We start from the raw sequence: 22,830 nt of genomic DNA on the forward strand, positions 1-22,830 counted from the left end.
GGGTGGGGGGTTGGGGTGGTGGTTGTGCAGTAGCTCCCCCACCTCCCAGCAACTGAGTCAATTTCTACAGCTGGAATGAGGTTATCCCAAGGGCCTCTAAAAGCTCATAGTGCCTCAAGCGAGTGCGATGGGGGTGGAAGGGCCCTGGGTGTGCGATGAACCAGAGGTGTGTGTGTCTGACAGACAGAGAGAGGGAAAGACAGAGAAAGAGAGACAGCAAGAGAAAAAGAGATCTGATCGTCTTTAGATCAGAGCTTCCAAAAAACATTCTCGCAGAAAGACCACAACCATGTTTGTTATCACTCCATCTCCACCTCTGTCCCCTCGTTTCTTTAGTCATCCAGCTATGCAGGTCTTCTGTCCCTTTGTTATTGTATACTCAAAGATATCTACAATCTGTGTAATTAACATCAAAGCAAGCATGAAGAAAGAGGGAAGAATGGACTAGCTTCTTGCTTGAAATTGACGTTTTTGTGGATTCATAAAGGTGTATTCAGACGCATGTACGCACTCTATATATCTTACCTGGGTGTTGATTCTGATGGCTCCAATCGATGGAATTTCAAAGTAGTAACCTGAAGATTAAGAGAAAAGAATCGATACAGTATTCCAGCAGAAAGCTTGTGTCCCCTCTGCTTCGTGTTGCCTACCTGCGTCATGTTCTGTCTCAGAGCTTTACATTTTCAAGAGTTAAAACATTCACAGTGTGTACAAAAGTGATCCATTTGTAGATTGCAGTCTAATCTCTTCAGTGTTATTAGGTACATGTAACACCATCATTTCCAGCCGATGATGTTCAGCCAGACAGTCACGGTAGAGCTTGTGGCCATTGACCTCTCTACACTCATGGTTGTTCTGTAGGATGTAAATGTGGAGGCTCCTTGGGACTGCTGAGCCCCAGGCTCTGCTGCTGCTGATTAGGAATGGAGGAGAGTGACCGACTGGGTCAATAACCACGCCGCTCCCCAAGTTATTAAAGCCATGAGTGTTTATACAAAGAGCCGCGAAATGGAGACAGCATCCCCTGAATGTTAAAAGGCAGAGATGACTCTCATTATTTTGATGCATTATACACTTTGCCACAGTGGTCTGTGTCGAGATTTGGCTCCTCTGTCTCATTCACTTGCACATGGGAGCGTGCAGACATTGTACGCACACGTGCACAGGCATACACATCTCTGCACACGCAGTCGCAGGGTGCAGCTATTTATTATAGTTTTCTTGAGAGCAGCAGTTCGTCCCAGTGCTTTTGGCTGTGTGCCCGAGAGGTGGCATCTGTGGTTGTAGGGCAGAGCTCAGCGAGAGGTGAAGAGACGAAAATACAGGCAGTAACTAAAGAGTAAGAATGTGCCTGTGCTGTGCATGTTAACAACAGCGATCTGCTGCGTGAGGGGCAATTATGATTGTAATCGACAACAAGTTGTCTTTTTGACTCTCATTTACATAATGGCTTAGCACTGTTTTCGGTTTTCCACAAACATCATCACCTGATTTTTGAAGTCATGTGTGTCCAGAGAAAACTCTGGATATTTGGTGTGGTCCAACTAACTGGGGTATAAATTATATAGTATCATATGAGTTGAGTTTGACAATATTGATTATGTCAAGCTTTTTTAATTAAATGTGGATAAGATCTAAACTGTGCTTTAGTGCTTTCTGCATAAAGTAATTGTTATGTTGGTCAAGTGTAATATAGTCACACTGCGTCGAGTATGAGTATGCCCTTTTCTCTTATGTAGACCAGCATGCACTACTTTCTGTTCATATTCAGTTTTCTTGTCTTGTTTGATACAAGCTTTAAACGGTCATAAGTGTACCTAATGAAGATGTGTAACTAATTTCATGCTGTAACTGATATGTTTTAGTATTTTACTTTTATTGTGGATGGTCATCTTGAATTTATGCCACATTTTATTCCCAGTTTGGATTAAAAGCACCACTTTTATGGAGGTATTAGGATGAACAATGCGGTAGATCACATTTGCTGCTTTTGTATCCTCAATTTCACCTTTTTTTTTTTTTTTGAGGATAACTCTCTTTTCTGTTTTGGATTTTGTTATACTGTTTGAGAGCATGGATAAATGGCTTCATTGTCGTCAGAGTCAAAGTGAGGTTACTTTCTTCTTAAGATAGGCTCGCAGCTCAAGTGAGACTACATCTCCAAGTGGCCTAGTTGTGGGTGTTTGTGCTTCTGTGTGTGTGTTTGCGTATATGTGTGTGTGTGTGTCATGGGTGAAGGGTTAGGGCCTGTGGAAGTGTCAGGGAGCTGGTTCTGTTGGAGTGAGATACCAAAGAGTAATAAGTACTGGAGATATGAGAGGACAGCTCCATTGAGGCTGGTGTGTCAACACTATTGTCTTATGTTGGCATAGACTTTAGTACCATGGTAATCACTACAGTCGCGAGCAGCAGAGAGCATGTTGGCACAGAGGCGTAATCCTGGACTTTCCCCAGCCTGACAGGGAGATGGCACGGTAATCATCCTGCTACCAGACTCCTCCTGCTAATTAATAACAACTTCTGGGGAGATACTTCTGAAGCACTTGGCTCCAGTGGCAATAAGCTAATCAGCAGCAGCAGTTAGCCGAGGCTTCATACAGACAGCTAAAGGCCTCATAAAGGAGCAGCTTCAGATAAATGGCAACACAGAGAAACTATATTAAATCAAACCACAACAGAGACGAAGGGAAGTGGGTTATGCATTAAAAAACAAACAAAAAAAAAAACAGTGCTCCAAACTGAGCACAGCAACAACATTCGGAGTTAGGTTGTGCCAAAATGAACTGAGTCAAGATGAGATTCACTGAGACAATGTTGCTAACAGGAAGAGCCGCTGAGTCATATGGGTTTTCAGACTGTCGGTCAGAGGCAGGGCTGCCTGCTTGTCGGGTTATTTTAGGGACTTTAGCAGCTTTAGATGAATATAATATTGATTTGAGCATCACGTGCAGTAAGACAGACACCTGGATAAATCTTAGTGATGATGGGTTTGTAATGGTGCAGGCCGGTTTAAATATTTCAATTTATTTCACTTATTTTCTGCTTAGAAGTTTCAAGCCTGCTGACCTGGATGTGACCACAATTGGGCTTTGCTCTATGTGTAACCACACCCAACAAACAGTGATGTCACAGTCTTGGAGTACGTCTTTACATACAATTGATAGATTTATTTATTTATTTACTATTTATGGTTATGAAAAGGGTCCTAAAAAGGTCAACATCATGCTCTCCAAAGCAATAAGAAGATCACACGTGCACTGTTGTGTACTCTTGGTCTTGGCAAAAGTGTTCTCATAAAAATCAAATGTAAAATAGTAATTGTTAGTTCTTTTTTTTTTAAAGATTGATTAGGCTTTACATTTCCTACTTAACAACTACAAGAGTGGAGCTATTTCCAAGTCCCTCCCTTTTTCGCTCACTGCTCCCTATCTAACAGACATGCAGTATTTTACTCTACATAGTGAACAGTAAATTGAAATTTACTTATTAATCATCATCATTTTGTGGCATCACTGAAAGGTGTCATGTTGTTCATGCAAACATGGAAACCTCTTATCCACTTACCTTTATTGGCACATGCTATCCACTGCAAAGGTGTGACATCATAATTATGTTGGCCAACAGAAAAGGTGAACACACGAACCTGGACGGAGAAAACGACAAATGCAAAGAGACAGAGAGGACAAAGGAAACAAATCATTCGAAGGAAATGCAAGAATAATACAGAAAGATGTAAAACAGCCAAAAACCAAAGATCCTGCAGAGACAGCTACTAGAGCAAAACTACACCCCACACACCTACTTCTGGATGGCAATAAGTTCACCGTCATGTGACAACTACTATGCACAAATCTCTACTATGTTTAGATTAGCCTCCCAGTCAACTCACACAACTGTCTCCAACGCAAGACTGCAGTGAGAGAGTTGTCAAACTGCAGATTATTCCTGTATGACAGCAGCCGTCAAGAGGGAACTCGATAGTAATGGATATCAGAATAAATATTGGTGGAGCTGTGAAATGGGGGAAAGGAGGGGGGAGTGACAACAAGACAGGAACAAAGACACAAACTCACTATCTATTGGCTGTAATTTTCATAGGCTCTGATGATAAAGTGGCTAATTAGTCAGCAGGTCAGAGCTGTTAACACCAGCAGCAAAACAACAAAAGAGACAGAAGAGGAGAGAGGGAAAGAGAAACAGACTGAGAGAAGGGAGGACAAAGTTGAAGACTAAAGAGATGAATCACAAGAGGAAAAAAAGCCTGAATCAGAACAGCCAAAATGGAAGTGAAGAAAGCTTGGAGAGGATGTTATGTGCACAGATTGGAGTGCTTGGCATGTCTGACAGCCTAACTAACACAACCGCCTGTGCTATAATGAGACAATGTCAGCAGAAAACGGTGGGAGATGGGGAGAGAAAAGGACCTGCTAAGACAGTTTCTGGACATGCATGATCTCTTGGGCTGGCAGAGCGAGTAGATGACTAGATAACGGCCTTATGGGGACCGACTCACTGTTTTGTTGGGCCAGTTGTACTTCTCAAAGATTTCTTGTGCACGATCCTCCCCGCCATCTGTAAACATCATTATCATCTTATTGCAGTTGGCCCGCGGGGCGCTGCTTTCCTGTGACACATGAAGAGAGAAGAGGGAGGAGAGAAGAGCAATGAAAGGGAAAGAAGAAGAGAGACACAGGAGTTAGAGAACACAGTAAAAGGGGAAGGTGGTCAGGCTAGAACAGTGTGCTACTATAGTCAAAGAAACAAAGGGTTTTACAAAGTTTACACGATATAAAATATAACATTAGTTATCACCGTGACACTTTAACCCCGCTATTTAGCATTTATAAGCAGCACATAGATATAATAAATGGTTCATAACACAATATAATGTAGTTGTAATTTAAATATGCGTGTGTAATTTATGTATTAGCAACTATAACCTCTGCTGTGGACACCCATAAGGGGAGGCTGGTGTATAACAGTGTCGTGAAACAGGTAAACCGTGTTGATGGTATTTGGACACGCCATCAAGGCTCCACAGGATAAAGGTGATATAGGCTCATTTATGCTTGGAGCACAGAATGGTAGTAGGAGCTTTTTTGCACTGTATATCTGAAAATTTGTAAATTTGTAAATTTGACTCCAGATATAAACTTACTGCAGGACACAACTCAAAAAACAAATAAATGAAACTGTATATTTTCAGTTATTATGGGGGTTATGATTATAGCTTCTATGGGTATTATTTAAGGGCATTGGCAAAAAAACTAAAACTGCTAATTTAAAGGATGGCATAGATGCAATGGTAATATGGGGACAGTTTCTTGGCAGATTCATTTCTTTTGGAAAGTAGTTGTAAGATGGGACTTCTTCATGGGACCTTTTATGAACCCAACTGGCGGTGGACTGTTGAGATTTCATTGCTGGTAATACCAACCTCTAAATTTTAAGGTGTACCATGGAGCAGTTGTAATGTCACTTTAAATGAATTAACTACTTCTACATCATACAAGCATGAGATGAAAGGGGTTTGTACTGGAAATTTATTCAATTCCCTATCAAGGTAAAAAAATACTATTCTTTTATCCAAATATTTATTTATTTTCTTATTCTTTTCTGGTGCAGTGGAACCATCTAATCCGCTCTCAGCTTTCATTTTTTGCTTTTCATCTACATTTACAAATTTCCCAGTTGGGAGGCACGCGCTTCCTCATATTATCATGATTTTAGGATTTCATTTAAAGCATACAACATTATTCTATTGTTAAATTTGATTGTGTCAGATGCACTTTCACAAGCATTTCAGGACTATATGCTCATAGCCAGGCACCAGTGTTTAGCATTCAGCTTTCATACAAACCCCCCCCCCCCGTGTCTGCACGGCAGCTGCCATTGATATGCAGGCCAGCGGCATGTCAATCTGACAAGATTCTAATAAAGATAAATAATATTGCTACAATTACATATTTTTATTGTGCTTCTGCCACCAATCATGGGAGTGAGTCTGCCACAGACAGCGATTAAAGGGGCCTTTTTATTTCTCATTCTGCTGGCAAAAGAAGTAGGGGGGGTGGTGGGTTGGGGGGGTGCAGCCGGCACTTGGCTCTATGCCGCCAACCCCACCAGAGGAATATAAAGTGTCTGTGGCTGATCTCCTCTGGGCTGCGCTCATCAATCATCCCATCAGAGCCCATTAGGGTGGCAGCCTCCTAAAATACACAGCAGCATACGGAGCTGAGGCAGCACCTGTGTTGAGAGCACGTGGACGCCCGCTGCTGACAGACCGCACGACTGTGTTGGCTGCTGCAAACGCTAGCGTCACTCCATCGCAACAGCAGTTATAATCAGACCAATCTTCAACAATAACAGAACTCTGGAAATGTCTTTTACAAACCTGAGCCACTCACTGTCAGCACAGTTTTATCACTGTAAGTTCAGTTTTATTAATTGGATTAGACAGTAACTGTGGCAGAATGTACTGAAGCTACAGTACATAGTTCCAGCATGTTATCTAAGACCTTCTGGAAGCGCACAATTTGTCAACCACAGACAAACATCCACCCTCGCGTTGCCCTGCCCTGAAACTGTTGTTGGTTCTTACATTGAGAAGCTGTTCAAAGGCGAATGTGAAGCCGGACTTGTAATCTGTAGTTCCTTTGGCTTGCATATGCATGACGGCCTCCTTGAAGATCTTCTTGTTACGAACGTTGGCTTGGACCAAAGTCCTGAAGCAAGGAACAACAGCGTCGGCCTTCTCGTTGAACTAGAGGGTTGAATGCAAAAACACATGTGAGTATACCATATGCATACTAGCTTTTCCTGACAAAAATAATACCCACAGTTTTACTAAATTTAAGTTGTTATCCAACTGTTGTAAGACTGTGTATTTCTGTGTTTTCTCTATGATATGTGTGTGTAGTTCATGGCGGCAGGATGCAGACGTGGGTGTGTGCAGATGTAAGCTGCCCTGCTACTCTCTGGCTGGCAGTAAACACTGGTAATTACAACTTTCCACACAAAGAACAGGTGCACCTGAAACGCCAGTGCAAACCACTGAACAGAAACCCAGCCAAGGTAATATCATCTGTCTCATCTCATCCACCAAATTAGCCTAAAGGTGTGCGTGTGTGTGTGTGTGTGGCATATATATTTCTTCTTGTGTGCAGTGTCTATGTCTATGTGTGATTACAAATATAAACAGCAATGTCTGTAATAGCAGGTTTCAAATGTTGTTTCTTTTTGAAGGTCAACTTCAAAATCTACTGACATTTTCAGGCCAGATTGATGTAAAACGTTATGTGTGCAAAAAGCTGACATTTCTCACAGGTTTGTGTTGTTTCATATTTAAATTAGCAAACAAAGAAATCAAAGACACAAAAGTATTCGGAGCCACATATTCAAGAATCATCACTCAGTTACTTCTAAATATCCCATAAAAGGTTGTGATATAAAGTAGAGAAAGGGATTAGGAAAAGAAACACGCTGGTTTACATCTACTATCTGTAATAAATAAAAATAAAATAGTCCTTTGAAATAAATGCTGTATTATTGCAACTAATTATATTGGCATTACATGAGTGCGGCCACAGTTTGTCATAAAGAAGTGTACTGAAGCGGCAGACTCAAGAGATGGTGTCTTATGATTATTTTCAGTTAATTTTTTACTTATTAATGTCTTTTGTGTTTACAAATATTCCACAGCAAGCTTTTGTAAGCCCTCACTTTCTTTATTGGGGTGAAAATCAGATGCGTTCCCACCCAGATTACCATGCTCATTTCTTGCTCTTAGAGCTGGGATTTAGAGGCATACAGTGGCTAAGAGCAATGGATTATGAAGGATTACTGAAGGAAGTCTCCAAACAGAGCCACCAAACCAAGCATGTGGACATGTGTGTGAGTGTACGTGTACGTGTTTGTGTGTGTGTTATCTGTCCTGCAATATAGGATAACGTTAATATTCCCCTAAACATTAGTCCTAATAGAAAGCTTAGTAATCAGCAGAGAGTGAAAGAGACAGACGGGCAAAATCCCACATGGACAACAGTGATGCAGGAAGAGCAAATACACTGTAATGAGGGAAGTGTAGTGTTTCCACTGCAAGCAAACAACTGGGAGCAGTATGAGCACACTGTGCCGTTTACTGACTCCCTGCTTGATTACCACCTGCTTAATGAATACTACAAATATTTGTGTGATTGTTGGTTTCAGAAGTGATTTGAATGATTCATTGCAAATCATGATCTACCAAACTTCTACTTACCCTGGCCACATTCACATAGTCATCATCTGACAGAGTGTCCAGCATCTCCACAACAGAGGTTTTCATGAGCTTCAGAGTGAGTCCGCTGACACTTCCGCTCCTGCAGAAAAGAAGCAACGAAGCACTTAGAGGCTCAGTTAGAGGAAAACAAGTCTGAATCTTGGGAGCTTCGTTTATGAATACACGTTTTTCTGCTCATGTCCCTTTCTAAAAGTCACCGGGGACTGGTTTCATCCTCTGACAAAATTTTCCTTACTCAGACATGCACTCAAAGTAGTAGTATGTAGTAGTATGTTTTAGTCAGTAGTACAGTGGCAAATGGATGAGGAGAGGTCGCCTTCCTCTAACTTTAGACTTTCCTCAGACCAACAGGTGGCACTAGTGCCCTTTGAAGGAGCCACACTCTCTAGCCTGGGAGTAATGTTGAAAGAGGAGGCAGTGAGACACTCACACATCCACAATGATGACCATGTCCTTTGGAGACGATGCACCTTGGATATACCTGCACAAAAGACACAAAGAATGAGCTTTAATTTGTTCCCATAATCTTCGTGAACTGCACTAAAGAAAGAAGCCAAAGTCGCAATGAGCTGAGCCATGATAATATGAAACGACCATGGCTGAGCCCACTTAAGCTACAGAATACAGAAAAGGCTTATGTGCTTAGAAGAGTTAATAAGTTGTGGTATATAGTATACTTCAGTGTTGGCAACAGCTACTGTCGGCGGACTTCGACAGAGATACTCCTCCATTCTGAATAACAATGCCTACTCTAAATAATTACTGCATAAGCCACAGTAATTGCTAGTTTATGGTCTAAGTATATAATAATATATTCACAACAATGGTCTGTACTGGACTGTAACCTCTTAACCACACAAGCCATCACTGTAACAACAGCCTCTTTTACAAACCTAGTACTCTGTCCAAAAGATACTAAATTTAACATAGTATATATCAACAACGTCTTCATACAGTCTTTAACACCTATAACCCAGTGACAATGGCTGATATTCTTTTGTTACGTGTTCAAAAATGCTTCTCATATTCAGATATTACTGTCTTTAATGCCAATAGGTTAGTACATTCTATTTCCAGTACCAATCAACATGATCAAATAGGTTTTGCCAAATTAAAAGTCATTTTGCTGTTTGGAGTGAATGATCTACCTTAGTCTGACTTAAAGGAAATAAAAGTACTCACTCTGTTAAAGGAAAAAGAAATGATTTTAGAACTTAAAATGAGCACAAATGACTAATTAAAATTGAATTTTTTGCAGTGACGCGATGGTGACTCACACAATGTAATATGCTTTATATTTAGTCACTTGAAATTTATATAAACTTGTCAAGGAGCAGCATGAGTGGTGCTGACCTGTGCTGTGGAGAGCCTGTGCTGAGCTAAGTGCCGTCAGTAAAGTAAGATGGCTGATGTTCTGTCCTTTAATGACTCATCACTTGGGCGTCAAACACATTATTTACTGTGGCGGTCCCTTTGTCAGGGGGAGACACAAGCTGCTTAAGACCATTATGCTTCTGCTGCAAAGAAACTCCTAAAATAGGTGCTGTTCTTGGTGCGTGTTAGCCACGGCACAGCGTAGGCCCACAAAGCAGCGACGGCACTAAACTAGCAAGACCAGACAACTTGTCCTGATGGAGACTCACAGGTAACATCTGTCCGCAATGGAGAGAGGATGATATACGGAGCAAAATCAAAAATTCCCTCGTTCTGCTCCAGTGGCAATTAAATTCACATTTACCCCTGATACAAAGGGAGCTGACATTGATGGACATTACAGGCTTTTCTATGGCACACAGGGAGGGGGGAGAGAGGGGTTTTTCAAATATGAGTACTAGTCTGACATTCTGAGGAGCGAGCAGGCAAGCAGTTAGCAGCCGTCTTAGGCAGAGGCAGAGTAATCATCAGGGGTCTCTTTCTGCTGATTATCAGCCATTCCGCTGAGTGTGGAGAGAAGCCAGCTGCCTGTGGGCCAGAGAGGCTCTGTTCTTATGCTCGGCCAAGCTGATATGGAGGTAGAGCAACGGAGCCCCGGTAGGCTTCGCCACTGCTACCACAAGTCTCAGCGCTCCCACTCACTGGCAGGCGCCACTCCAACCTGCAGAATGACCCCTGACCTGAGTTGAAGTGACGTCCCTCAGCACACTGCCTGGGCTGCTCAAATCCGGTTTTCAGACACAACCCGGGCCCCACTCTGCTGAAAAGCTGCCTGGAAACCCCCAGATGGAGCAGGGACTCGGCAGCACCAGCACTGCCTCGCAAGAGGTCGATTAACTGAGCATGCCCAGAGTGAACATGGGCAAAATGTGTGTATGTGTGAGGGAGAGGGGGGGAGGGAGAATCCAATTATTTTCAATAATAAAGAATGCCACATCAAAGGTAGAACTTCCGCAGCTCTCCACAACTGTGTGGCATATGAAATCAGGTCTGGAACCATGAGGCATATTGGCATGCTTGACTTTTATCAATTTAATTACTGAAATCTTAATTTGAGGGAGTGAGAGGGAGAGGGAGAGGAGGAGAGATCTGAGACTCCACACAGTGGCGGCTTCTTTCTTTCGAGCGGATGGGGTTTGTGAAAGCAATCATCGATGCAGGACGGAAACTCAGTCAGAATGTGGCCCACGTCTCCATTCCCTCAGGCTCATGGACGGAGACACCCTGTCTGGAGATTGAAGGAGGGTCATTTGGTGACGGCTGATGCCTGTAGACCAACTGCAGGATTTCATTAACTTCTCTGGTCAGCCTATTTCTCATAGAGGAGAATGGTCCTTTAATGGGACTTCAAGTTATTTTGAAGGGGCTAAATGTTAATTATACGGCAATGCAGACTTCTATTACTCAGTCATTATGGGTCATCTCACAATGTAAAATCTCACAATGGTAGACTGTGTAAACTTTGGCCCTAAAATCTGCTGAGAAAATATTACTTTCAAGCAGATCATTTTTCTCTAACTGTGAAAGAGGCAGCATTGATCAGCAGTAATGGGTTTAAGAGGAATGTGTGAGCAGTGATGGAGTAGAGAAAAGTAACACATGAGCCAGAATAGCGTCACTCAGCACTGAAGCTATAGTGCTGCCATGGCTGATCTTCCCTGCAGATTGTCTTGGTGTATCAGCACTGCTTCTCTTTCTCTCCCTTTCCATTGCCTCAAGTACGATTGAATTTTTCTCTGTGCCTCTGAGCAGAGAACATCAAGATCAGAGAGAGGGGGATGGAGTCAAGGATTTTTAGTCTCCAGGCTGATACGCAGTTCTACGGTTCTGACAGATAAAAATCATGAATTGAGGCCGGTATCAGTGTATAATTCTCCACATTTTGACTCATGGATCCAGATGTGTTGTTTCTGCATGGATTCCAGTCAGTAATTACCTCTCAGCTTCTGCCCACTGATGCCATTCTTTCCCTGTCATTACCCAGTCTCCTGCGTGCCAAGACCAGGTGACAAGCAGATGGGCCTGGCTGGTGCTGAACTGAGCCCTGTCGCCCATTCTGTCCCACAGCGACACAACCATCAGCCATCAGCCAGTAGACTCAACATATCAGCCTATGGCCTCTCTGTTCACTCACTGAAAGTTATGGTCAGCATCTGACCACTGGTGCTGAGCCACCATAACTAGTGAGAGCACATTATTTTGACACCACTATTGTATGCACATATGAGGATCTTGTTCACTCTGAGCACCTTAACGAATTAGATAAACTAATGTCAAAGTTCTCCTTCCAAGTCCAGCGCCCCTTTAAATCAACCTGTTTATTATACCTGTCCATCATCTACAGATATTTACATCAAATCGCACATCTCATAAATTAGTATCTGAAATATCAGACTACTTTGTTGGCAATGTGAGTGTAACTGCCTGGTTGTAAAATAAAATATTGCAGTTTAACAATGTTCAGCTAAAGGGACCATAACAATAAAAGAACCATACAAACAAGAAACTAAATTTTGGTTATGTAGTCCTTAAAATACATACAATAAAACCTAAAAGCCTCTAAGACCACAACAAAGAGATGTTGTACGGAGGAAATACATTTTTCTCTTATTTTGCACAAACACAGTTTCTTTTGCTATAAAATAGAAATTTACTGAGAAAATGCCTTTGATCCTTGTTCGAATGATCAGGTGTTCAATAATCTAATAGTTGTTACAACCCTACAAAGCAGCATTAATTGTACATACAATAAGACTGTGACACAACATTTTCTGCAATTTACATCTGTTTTGATTGTTTGAAATAGCTTATTGATTGTTTTTTTTTTTATGACAAAAAGGGGGTCAGTCAATAGATAGAAAATTTATTGAAATCAATTTGAAATATTGATTATGTTATTTATCAACAAAATGTAAAACCTTTGCTAGATCCAGCTTCTCATATGGGAGAATTTAACTGCTTTTCTCTGTTTTCTGTTGCTTTAAATTGGATCTTTTTTGGTTTTGAACTGTTGGTCAAACAGAACAGTCAAAATGTAGACATCACCTTGAGCTCTGAGAACTCGTGAGGAGCATTTTTTACTATAATTTCTTATAGACTAAGTGATTAATCAAAAACAGAATTCATGGTAGATAAGAGAAATAACTGTTAGTCACAGCCCTTAGGCAAAGTATGGAGTTCTGCTATATAGCACAGACGGCAACAGAGGTCATTTGAGTTAATAGTTAAACGCAAGTAATTGCTTAAGTTAAAGTGGCGGTTGTTTTTTTGTTTTTTTGTGATATATTATTAACCGAATAAATCAAAAAGCAAGTCTGGCCACAGCAGCAGTAGTGACTTGTATGCACATAAAAAATACAAGAGAGCCATAACATACATCATGTATGTCATGAAATAACCGTGTTCACACTATTACAAATCTGCATGTGACATTATGTACAATCATGGTAAAGTCTGATACGTGTGTGTGTTAGACATATGCTCTTTACACTGAGGTGGAACGAGGTATTGCTCTAAATGAGAGGAGATTAAAGCAGCAGCATTCACAGCCGCCCCAGCCTTACAACCCGCGACCAACGCCCCCCCCCCCACAGCATAAATCTAAAAGAAATGCATTATACAAGCAATGAACACAATGACATATTCTTCGTTGTGGTGATTGTATTTCACTCCTTTTGCAGCAGTCCGGTAAAGGAGTCTCATTGGAATTCATGAAATAGTTTTATCATGGCACAGCGTTGTAAAATCAATACATTAACTGTGCCGGGGGCCTAACTCTCTCAGGAGATTGTGTTTATGCACCCAGACACATTCCACAAAGTGTTGTGCATTACATTTAAATGGAGGAATTATCTACGACATACATTTCAGATACATGCAATAGATACATGCAGCATGATACATGGAGTGGCTTCGGCTCATTTTATTGTGCTACAGCAAGTGTTGCAGAAAAGCTTACTGTGTGTTGCGTGTGTTGGTTTCACTGCTGAACGATGTTTCTTGGCTGCACTGTACAGTACATATACCTAATGAGTGGGATGTATATACAGTACCTTCAGTATTGTGTGTGTTTGTCCACTATAGTGTGTGAATTTTCTCCACAGTGCGAGCTCCGATATACATGCATCATATTCACCATACCATAATGGGAGAACTGTATATAGCACAGAGAAACTGCTAGTGTGTATGCATATGTGTGCGTTGTAGGTGTGTTTGTGTGCATGCTCCCAAGTGTGTGTGGATTTGTGTTGTGCTGATGGGCTTATTATTTTATGGACTGCTGCTCTTTTAGTGCTCCTGTGGATGTGGCAGGCGAATAAAGATTGAATTAAGATAAAAATATAGGAGGACGGCGTCCAGAGAGCCTGCAGGAGAAAGAGATGTTGTCTGCCGTTTATTTATTCCACTTTCTGTTGATTATTGGAAGTGTTGGTACCAACATTCACATTTCCATATTTTCGGTTATGTCTAAGAAGAACACACAAAATTCTACGCTAAATTTTTCCACCACTTTCCTTGCTAAGTACAGAGTATTGAATTAGCCCCACATACTGGAATACATCAGTATCAATTATTAGTAGACAAGCAGTAGTCTGTTATTGCTGCTCTTAAGACAGAACAAAAAAATCTTCTGCTGTGTCTCTACATGTTCACTCAAACTGAAATGTCAAATTTTTGATTGGGACGCTCCTAGTAAGACTGCTAAAGCTTTGTGTCTCCTTCAGTCTCACCAACAACACACCAGCAAGTGGGGTGAAGAGAGTGAAAAGCATGGAGTATGAAGAACAACTGAAGGAAAAGAATGAAATATGGAAGAGGTGACGCTCAGGGCTCTAGATATTGGGAATGGTATTTTGGGGAGCCTCAGCTTTGAGGATTGACTAGTAGTCATAATATTTACAAAGAGGTTAGATTGACTTTTTAAAGAAATCAATATGTGATATAGCCTACATGCCGTTGTGAACCTGGGAGGTAATGGGATCTTTGCAACGCTTGGCTAACAGGGCTCCTTGCCTGTCTCTGGTTACTTCTCTCTTCGCCCTTTCATTTTCCTCTCTCCCTCTGCCTGACTTCTCTCTCGGCTTCGCTTCCCTTGATATCATGAACAGACATTATAATGGACAAATGTTAATAATTAATGTCAGAGCAATTGGAGACAATTAAGTGTGTTGACTGGACCATTAATTTTCCTGGGGCTGTTGGTGTGGGAGCAGACGGGGGAGAGAGAGAGAGCCCATCTGTAGAGGCAGACGGCCCACCAATCTTTTTTGTAAGAAGTGCACCTGGTCAGCTCCGGCCAGGTCAGCCACGCCACCGTCCATCCGTCCCAGTGAAGCTACAGGTCTATTACGCTACAAACTGGCCATGAATTCTGGCCGCTACTTTCATTCTCCATAGTAAATTACAGCTTTGACTGGGTGACGAGTCCCCGGAGACGGTGTTAGTGCAAACATTACTGAAGCATGTTCAATTGATTGCATCTGTGTATTCCGGTGGCTATACCAGTATTTGCAAAGCTACTTTATCTATCTGGTAAATTAGCCCATGTGATCCGATGTATCCATTAGTTTGTGAGAGGAGAAGAGCGGATAGATGGGTGGGAGACAGTGTGTGTTTGTCTGTACATAATTCACTGGACATATATGTAAAGCCTTTTGTGTCTGTAAGTGTTTCTGTATCCTTGGTGTTTGTTTTGACTTTTTTGTACAGAATTGCACTTACCAAGAAAAGTGACATTTAAATTTTACATTCCATGTGATGTTTTTATGGTTTCTTTTCTTTTCTAGTCTGTACTTTCTGTACTGTCTCTATTTTCTGCAATGACGTGGCTTTTGGTAATGTTACTCCATATAATACTGATACTCTATACTTCATACATTTGTCCATGTTGTGATTTTTATCATAGAGTAAATTAGAGATCATCACAAATAGACCTGCGAGAAAGAGACAGCTAATGCTAGCTACACCTTCCTACTTTGTACAGTATGGGACGAAAACAGCGCTGAGTGTGTGGGAGGAGCCTATGACTCAGCTAGTGTTGACATGAACCAGCAAAAAGTAACATTTAATGCAAATCTCTGATAACATTGGAAGCTAGCGTCCACTTTCAGAGCAGAAGCTTATTAGTGTAGCTTACTAGCTTCCACTACGATTGGAATAAAACTACACAATATGGGTCCTCTAAACGTCTGAATGTTGTAAAGGGAGAGACAGCTTAAAGTGAGACTATTTCCCCTTTTAAAAGAAGAAAAAATATTTTTTTTGTCTTGCAAATGAAAGGCTAACATCATCCCCAGCGGGTTTGATGATTTGGTCTGGTATGACCAGTATCTTATTGCTATCTAACTAAAGTTTGCTAGATATTTCCAACCATCACAACCATCATAACCATCACAGTGGTAGGTTCAATAGCAAATGTAAGATAGCCCCTCTTCAAATCTCGGTTGATAGGCAATGATATGTGGGTTTATTGAAAAAGGAAAAAAATGTTTCCGGCTCTCAGATGTCTGTTAACTGCTTCTATGGGAAACACCTAAAGCTTAGATGCTACTTCTACAAATGTCCAAATTCTGTTTTATCCTCTTTTGGATATATGTACAATAACTGTGTTACTGTCCCTGTGACGGATCCTGCTATCTCATCCTGTAACATGACGGGCTTACCTAACCCCTGTAGACTGTTTTTGTAACTCGTGTGATTGGCCGACCTCTCCAGAGAATGTCAGTCGGGGAGACAGCATGTTAGACTATAATCACACAAGTCTGACCTGACATATAATGACACTCCCTGCCACGGCCCCGCCACTCAGCGCGGCTGGGCACAAGTTGCTAAGCAACAGGCCACAGGAAATGTCGAAGGCTCCGACATGAAGAAAAGCTCGACAGAAATGACAGTGACAAACATGGAGGACCAGGGGGGTGACAAGGTGTTCCTCTGCGCAAAAATACACCTCTTCCTCTGTCTAACCTCGTCACAGATGCTGCCGCTGCTCAGCAGTCCCCCTCTTCTTTCTCTTTCCTTGTTCCTTCCTGTCTCCGGGAAGAGTCACCCAGTCAAAACATGTGTAAGACAATAAAACTTGGGTGTACTTTGGTTATTGTGCTGACAGATCAAAGACAGGATCCCTGTTTTAAGTTGTCCTGTTACACAGTGCCTTGTGTTTTCCAGCATTTTTCATGTTTATCGTGTTGCCTACTGTGACAGTGGGGCACTATGGAGACTGTCTTCGGGTATTAACTTAATTAAATTGTCAGGGAACACCTTGTTAGTCTGATGATTACAGATAGACTGAGGTGTTAGGCAATCCCTTTGAATGTTTTCATTAAAGGGCTTAAAATCTGTGTACGATCTTAATGTAAACAAAAGTGTCATCCAGTAAGAACCTGGTATCACTGATAGACAGGCCCCTTGGTTATATATCTGAATGTCTTGGAGTGATACGACAATACAACCACAACATTGTGAGGAAGATGTAAACTGTGTAAACTTTAGTCAATTTAATCTTCGTTTGTTTTTATGCTGTTTTTAATTTTACAGTTTCTGTAGTTTTATGTTGTTTTTATCTATGGTTTTATTCTATGGGTATTTACTTCCCTTGTTTTGGTAATCAGCGCTGGTTGGTTAGGATGGGAACACCGTCATTTTTATATTTTTATGGATCACTAAATTAAACCTTAAACCTTGAACCTTGACTGGGCCTTTTAAACGTCACTTACACATCAAATGATTTCTAGATTGAGGATTTTGGACCTTGACTTTCATACAAACTTAACCAGAATGCAAAGATTTCTGTTGCTTGTCTTTTGCTTGTTCGGCCTGAGCTCGTTGACTTCATCTGACAGCCTGGCCTGACCTCAAACAGCCACTCAGGCTGAGCTGGACCGAGACAGAGAGGGAAAACGGGGTCAGGTCTAATCAACATTGCTGCCATGATTATGTCCAGTTCACTCCAACCTGTAACCAGGCAACAGGCAGTGCTGCCACAAAGCCGATGTGACAGTGGCAGGTAGATTGAACATGGAAGGATGGACAGGAAGCCAGGGCGGGTGGGTGAGGGGGCTGTTTGGCCCGACGCAGCCTAGTTCTGTCCAGCCTGTCACACTTGCCCACTCCGGCACTGTACAGGGATCAGCTGTTGCACTAAGAACCACAGGCAAAGGTGGCCACTTTAAACAAAAACATTAGCCCCTATCTTGTTTTGTCCCTGTAGCAAAATACAGTGCATTCTTCATTATCACTTACTGAGATAAATATGGGTCAGGAAGATGTTTTGATCTCATTCCATTAAACAATACCCTTTATTTAGCTGTAGGCTGGAGGGAGCACAGGAGGTCTACAGGAGCCAGAGACAAAACACTGTAGAGGATTCTTAGTACAAGACTGAATTTAAGAATTAAAGCCTTTCTTTTATACATGTGGCTACAGTCACAAAGCCGTCTTAATGTGCAGACATGCCTTCAGCAGCCAGTTTAGGAAAATTATCTTATCAATTACGTTAAGATAAAATTTTTATAACAGATGCACTGATGCATAGAGCAAGTTATCTTCGCAGAGAGAATTTGAGTGTAGTGCAGTGAAGTAAGCACATATTATAATTCAAAAGTGTTTTACGCAAATAGGTTACTTCTTCTAACTCCAACACAGAGCAAAGAATTATGAAGATTATGCAGCTGAAAAGACCTCAAATTATCTTCAATGTAACAAACAAAGGCCAATGCAGTGGCAAAGAGTATGGACACAAGTTTATGCCTTCTTTGCACCACACAAATTAAAAATCAAATGTGTTTGCAGCATGTGTGTGCACTGAGATCACATCTCAACAGTTTGTCACAATTTTAAGACAGCGTGACAGTGCCGCGGCTGACAGCACAGGTGTTGCGATGACAAGTTAAATCTCTGCAATTTTACTCTGCTGCTGCTGCTGCTGCTGCTGCTGCTGCTGCTGATGATGATGATGATGATGACGATGTTTGTATTGGTTAGAGGCTGTCCGCTGTGAGCTACACAAACCGCCTGTCCTCTCAACACTCAGCTGGACTCACCTGGCGCCCAACAGTCACTCTGTCCAACACTCATCTGGACCGAGACAATGCACTTTGAAAGTTCAGCAAATTATCTGACATTAAGTATATGAAGGGTGAAAGAATAAAACCAGTGTCAGAGTATTTCACCATTAACGCCCCTATAGAGTCCAAAGGTGCCCATTTAGGAAATAAATGCCTCTAAAAATAACTGCAATGCTCAAAAATTAAGAGGATAATGTTCGCTCTTTTCTTATTCGCCCTAAAATAGCCAATAGGCATTAACGGTGGAAGGAAATACATTACACTGATATTATGCTGAGACTAAATACCTTGGGTTTTCTATAAAGCTGGCGCTTACCATGGTCTTCTGCGGACGTCATACAGGTCGATCTTGTTGGGTGCCCTCCATGGAGTGGCTGAAGAGAGCAAGGAAGTAAGTTATAGACGGTACAGTGCACTGTAGGATATTTCAGATAAGATTAGATCAAAGTAATCATAATTTCATTCTGTCTATCGAGTTACCAGTACAGCCATCTGATAAGAGATTGCCAATGTTCTGCGGCTGAGGAGCCCTAGGGTCAATTTAGACTTTATCTTGCCCTGAGTCATAAGGCAGACTGTTGACTCAGTGCCCTGCGGCCTACCTGGGTAGTATCGTGTCACTCCTGTGGCACTGCCAAACACCTGCCACCGCAGAGAGCTGTCCTCCCGACGGTTTTCAATGAAGACCCTCTCCAGAGCCTGGGTCCAGTTTAACTCATTTAGGATGACAGGGGCTGTAGGAACACACACACAAAGAGAAATGCAATAGTGAACTGGTTAATATCGTGTATAGGGCTCATTGTTTTCAAGTTTACCAATTTACACAGAGAACTGTTTTTCTAAAGGAGAAGTTTCCACAGATTTTCACATGTGTGAAACTCTTTTGGGTCCACAATGGACCCAAGAGACTTCTGCTGCAAGACGACACTGTTCACAAGTTTTTGGTAAACACAGTTCTCTTACAATGAGCACAACTCAGAATATGCTTCTGGTTATATAAAGAGAAAAAAAATGGAGAGAATAGCAAATGAGCTGCTGATTATGTGCCATAGCCCCTCAAAGTATTATTAAAAGAAGGAATAAATACTTAAACTACAGGCACTGGAAATTGTTTCTTATAATCCGATTTACACCCAGAATCTCATATTACTGTATTGATTTTTTGCACCTGTTTTTTAATATATACAAAATAAACAGTTAAGTTACCTTATTTTTAATAAAAGCCGCAAGTAATAAGCACTAAATATAGTGTAACCAAAGTGCAAAACACTAGGTTTTTTGTGTTAGTACCCCAAAGGTCAAGTCTCCTTGCTCAACAACCTTGTCCGTGCCAGCAGCAGTAAGCTGGGTACATAAGAATGGATGTATGCAGGCGGCTCGGCCAGCGGTAGCCCTCTGAGCGGGGCATCAGTGTAATCTGGGTGATCTCTGAGGAGTGCAGATGAGGAATCTGAGATGACCTTGGCATGAGGTCATGTGTCACTCGCAGCATGTGGAGGCAGAGGCCACTTTTGAACTTTTGATAGCAGAGAAATACAAAACTACGTGTGTGCTAGGGGGTTGGTACGAACGAGAAAGAGAGAAAGAACCGGTCTGGCACGTCAAGGTGTGTGTTTGGACTTAAAACTTAAGGTCATAGATATATCTCACAGGTCAGTGGTACTTTGTGAAATGGATTTATGGTCTTGGAGAGAAGTATTCATCATCTAGTCAACAAGAAATGAAATAACATGCCGCTGGTGGTGGTAGAATAACACCACCACAGCATCAAAGTGTATCTCGTTTCCTTTCTACCTCACTCTAACATAACTCATATTCTCCTTCTGTATGAGGGACAATATGAGTTCAGTTAGAGTAACCTCTCCTGTCCTTCTATTTCTGTCATTTCTGATTATATTTTTTTCTATCCTTACAAAAAGAGACAATATGTCTCCACACACACATACACCCCTCCCACCCCAAAATGCTTTCAGCCTGTGTTTAATAGCTAAGCTGAAGTCAGAAGATGGGGAGTGCAATCAGAGGTTTAATAGCCACCTGATTAAAGAGGAAACAAGATGAGGCGCTGAGCTGAGGAGAACTTCACTCGCTTCTCTGATTTAATTACTCAGCCAACCAAAGCTAGATAAGCCTCTGAACCGACAAGTCCAGCTTTTCTCAACCCCTTGTTTGAATTTCACACAAATAAATGATCATTATCCACTTTTCCCATGCTTTTCAATTACCGCTCAGAATCTTTGACGAGCTGTCAGTTAAGAGCTAAGAAATACACCAACAACCTTCCTCCATCTACTGCATCCACTTCCTTTACTCTAAACTGAAAGCCTCGGAAGAATCACAATCACACTGTCATTACCTAAACCTACCTAACATAATACTGTTCTTATCTTTTCAGCTGAAAGCTCAGTTCCACCTTGCCAAACGCTCGCCAAAATTGGAGCTCAAAACAAAGCTAAGTTTCATTACTCACTAGCATCCTGTAAAACAAATGCACACAAACACACACACATGCGCACACTCGCTACACAAGCACTAAGTAGTGTCTGGAGGATAGGAATATATGAAAGCCAAATTGCTGCCATCACCAAGGGGAGCTCCTCAACATGTTTTTCTCAAAATTCATAGACATAAACACAAAGGAAGAATGGAGGAGGATAGAGGCAGCCCTACAGATGGGGATAAACATAAAAACCCAGAGAGAGGGGGAGGACGATTGATGGAAAGCAACACAGAAATTAACACGAATGAGTGGCTGCTTTCACAGCCTGAAAAAGGCAATTTCTCACCCATGAGGGAAGGAGAGAGAGAAAAAAAAAATCAAAACAAACTTTAAACTGCTAAATTGAAAATTGCAGAATCTAAGACATGATTGAGGTCAATGAATTGATTATAGGAACTGTTTTCAGTTGTAAAAAAAGTCACATCACTTTGGCCATTTGTATCTTAGTAGGTGAACAACTAGCTGATGAAAAAGTTGTTAATCACTGCTTTATATTTGGGGCTTTACCATCATTGTAAAATGTACAGTAACTTCTGTTTAAATGGAAAACAATATTGTCTATGTTAACCGTCTAATTTTTTGTCAGATTTTTGTTTTGGGGTTATTTGATGACTCATTCCTGGACAGTGTGTGACATTTCTGCCACAAACTTAATTTTATTGAACCAGAATTAGAAAGACGAAGAAGAAGAAAGAAAGAGCTTTATGTTCTATCTCTCACCCGTCCGGCGTTTACATTACCGGAGTCCAGATGGTCTGAAGAACTAGAGAGACTGAACTTGAGAGAAAAGTGCGTGACACCTGTATTTTACTGATGTTTGTGAAGAAATGTTCAGGGAACCAAACTATGCATTTCAATTTCATGTGGGTCATGCAATACTCCGTGGTTAAAGAATCATCCGATTAATGTGTAAAAAGTATTATCCTTTGAGCATGAGTTATCACAGCAGGTTGCTGCTGTACCAGCCTGTGTGCTGTGAAGTCCTGGGTGCTGTTATCTGAAGAGGCACTGGGTCTGTAATGATAGCTATCCGAGACAGGCCAAGGGCGCAGAGACATCCTGCGACCTCCGTTTAAAACTAGAACCCCCTCAGCTACCCCGACTAACATCAAGGTATTGACCAAACTCTCGCTGCCTATGCAATATAAATTATCAGTCGCATCGCTGCCCAGGGTTGTGCACACACATGAATTCAACACCTGCAATTGGCTCGATATGTTTTCTGAATGTTAGTGTGTTTTTATTCTCGCCTGACTGCTGGTCAGCCTTCGTCTGTCAACCAACAGCAATAAAACTGAGTGTATGTGTGTTTATGCTGCCAGTTTAAAGTAAACCAGTCATGTGTGAGCCACTTCTACTGTTGGTCCAACTCTGCAATCACACACACACACATAGAAAAACACATAGACACACACATCTGCAGGAGATCTCTGCAGAAAAACGGGCACATCAGATATAAGAGAACACAACAAACTAATTCTCTTTGATTTATTCAGTTAGGATGTGCCGTGACTTCTCTGGACAGTTGATAAAAAGACAAATTTCCCCTG

At 41.6% G+C, this 22,830-nt stretch overlaps 1 protein-coding gene across 2 annotated transcripts in view; it reads right to left on the bottom strand.

Annotated features, from left to right (window-relative positions):
- cacna2d2a (calcium channel, voltage-dependent, alpha 2/delta subunit 2a) overlaps positions 1-22,830 on the bottom strand; it is a 140,428-nt gene that overhangs the window by 19,114 nt on the left and 98,484 nt on the right. For both annotated transcript variants that reach the window (XM_087173517.1, XM_023404537.2), the window contains 8 exons: positions 19,383-19,514; positions 19,097-19,154; positions 8,712-8,762; positions 8,261-8,360; positions 6,602-6,763; positions 4,514-4,624; positions 3,565-3,643; positions 526-575 (listed from right to left, as the gene is read on the bottom strand). In XM_087173517.1, the coding sequence (XP_087029643.1) occupies positions 526-575; positions 3,565-3,643; positions 4,514-4,624; positions 6,602-6,763; positions 8,261-8,360; positions 8,712-8,762; positions 19,097-19,154; positions 19,383-19,514 (743 nt within the window). The remainder of the gene's footprint in view (positions 1-525; positions 576-3,564; positions 3,644-4,513; positions 4,625-6,601; positions 6,764-8,260; positions 8,361-8,711; positions 8,763-19,096; positions 19,155-19,382; positions 19,515-22,830) is intronic.

Source organism: Seriola lalandi, unplaced genomic scaffold (assembly GCF_002814215.2).
Source record: "Seriola lalandi dorsalis isolate HSWRI2012SDOR001 ecotype SW California unplaced genomic scaffold, Sedor1 jcf7180002054246, whole genome shotgun sequence".
Classification (NCBI taxonomy): Eukaryota; Metazoa; Chordata; class Actinopteri; order Carangiformes; family Carangidae; genus Seriola; species Seriola lalandi.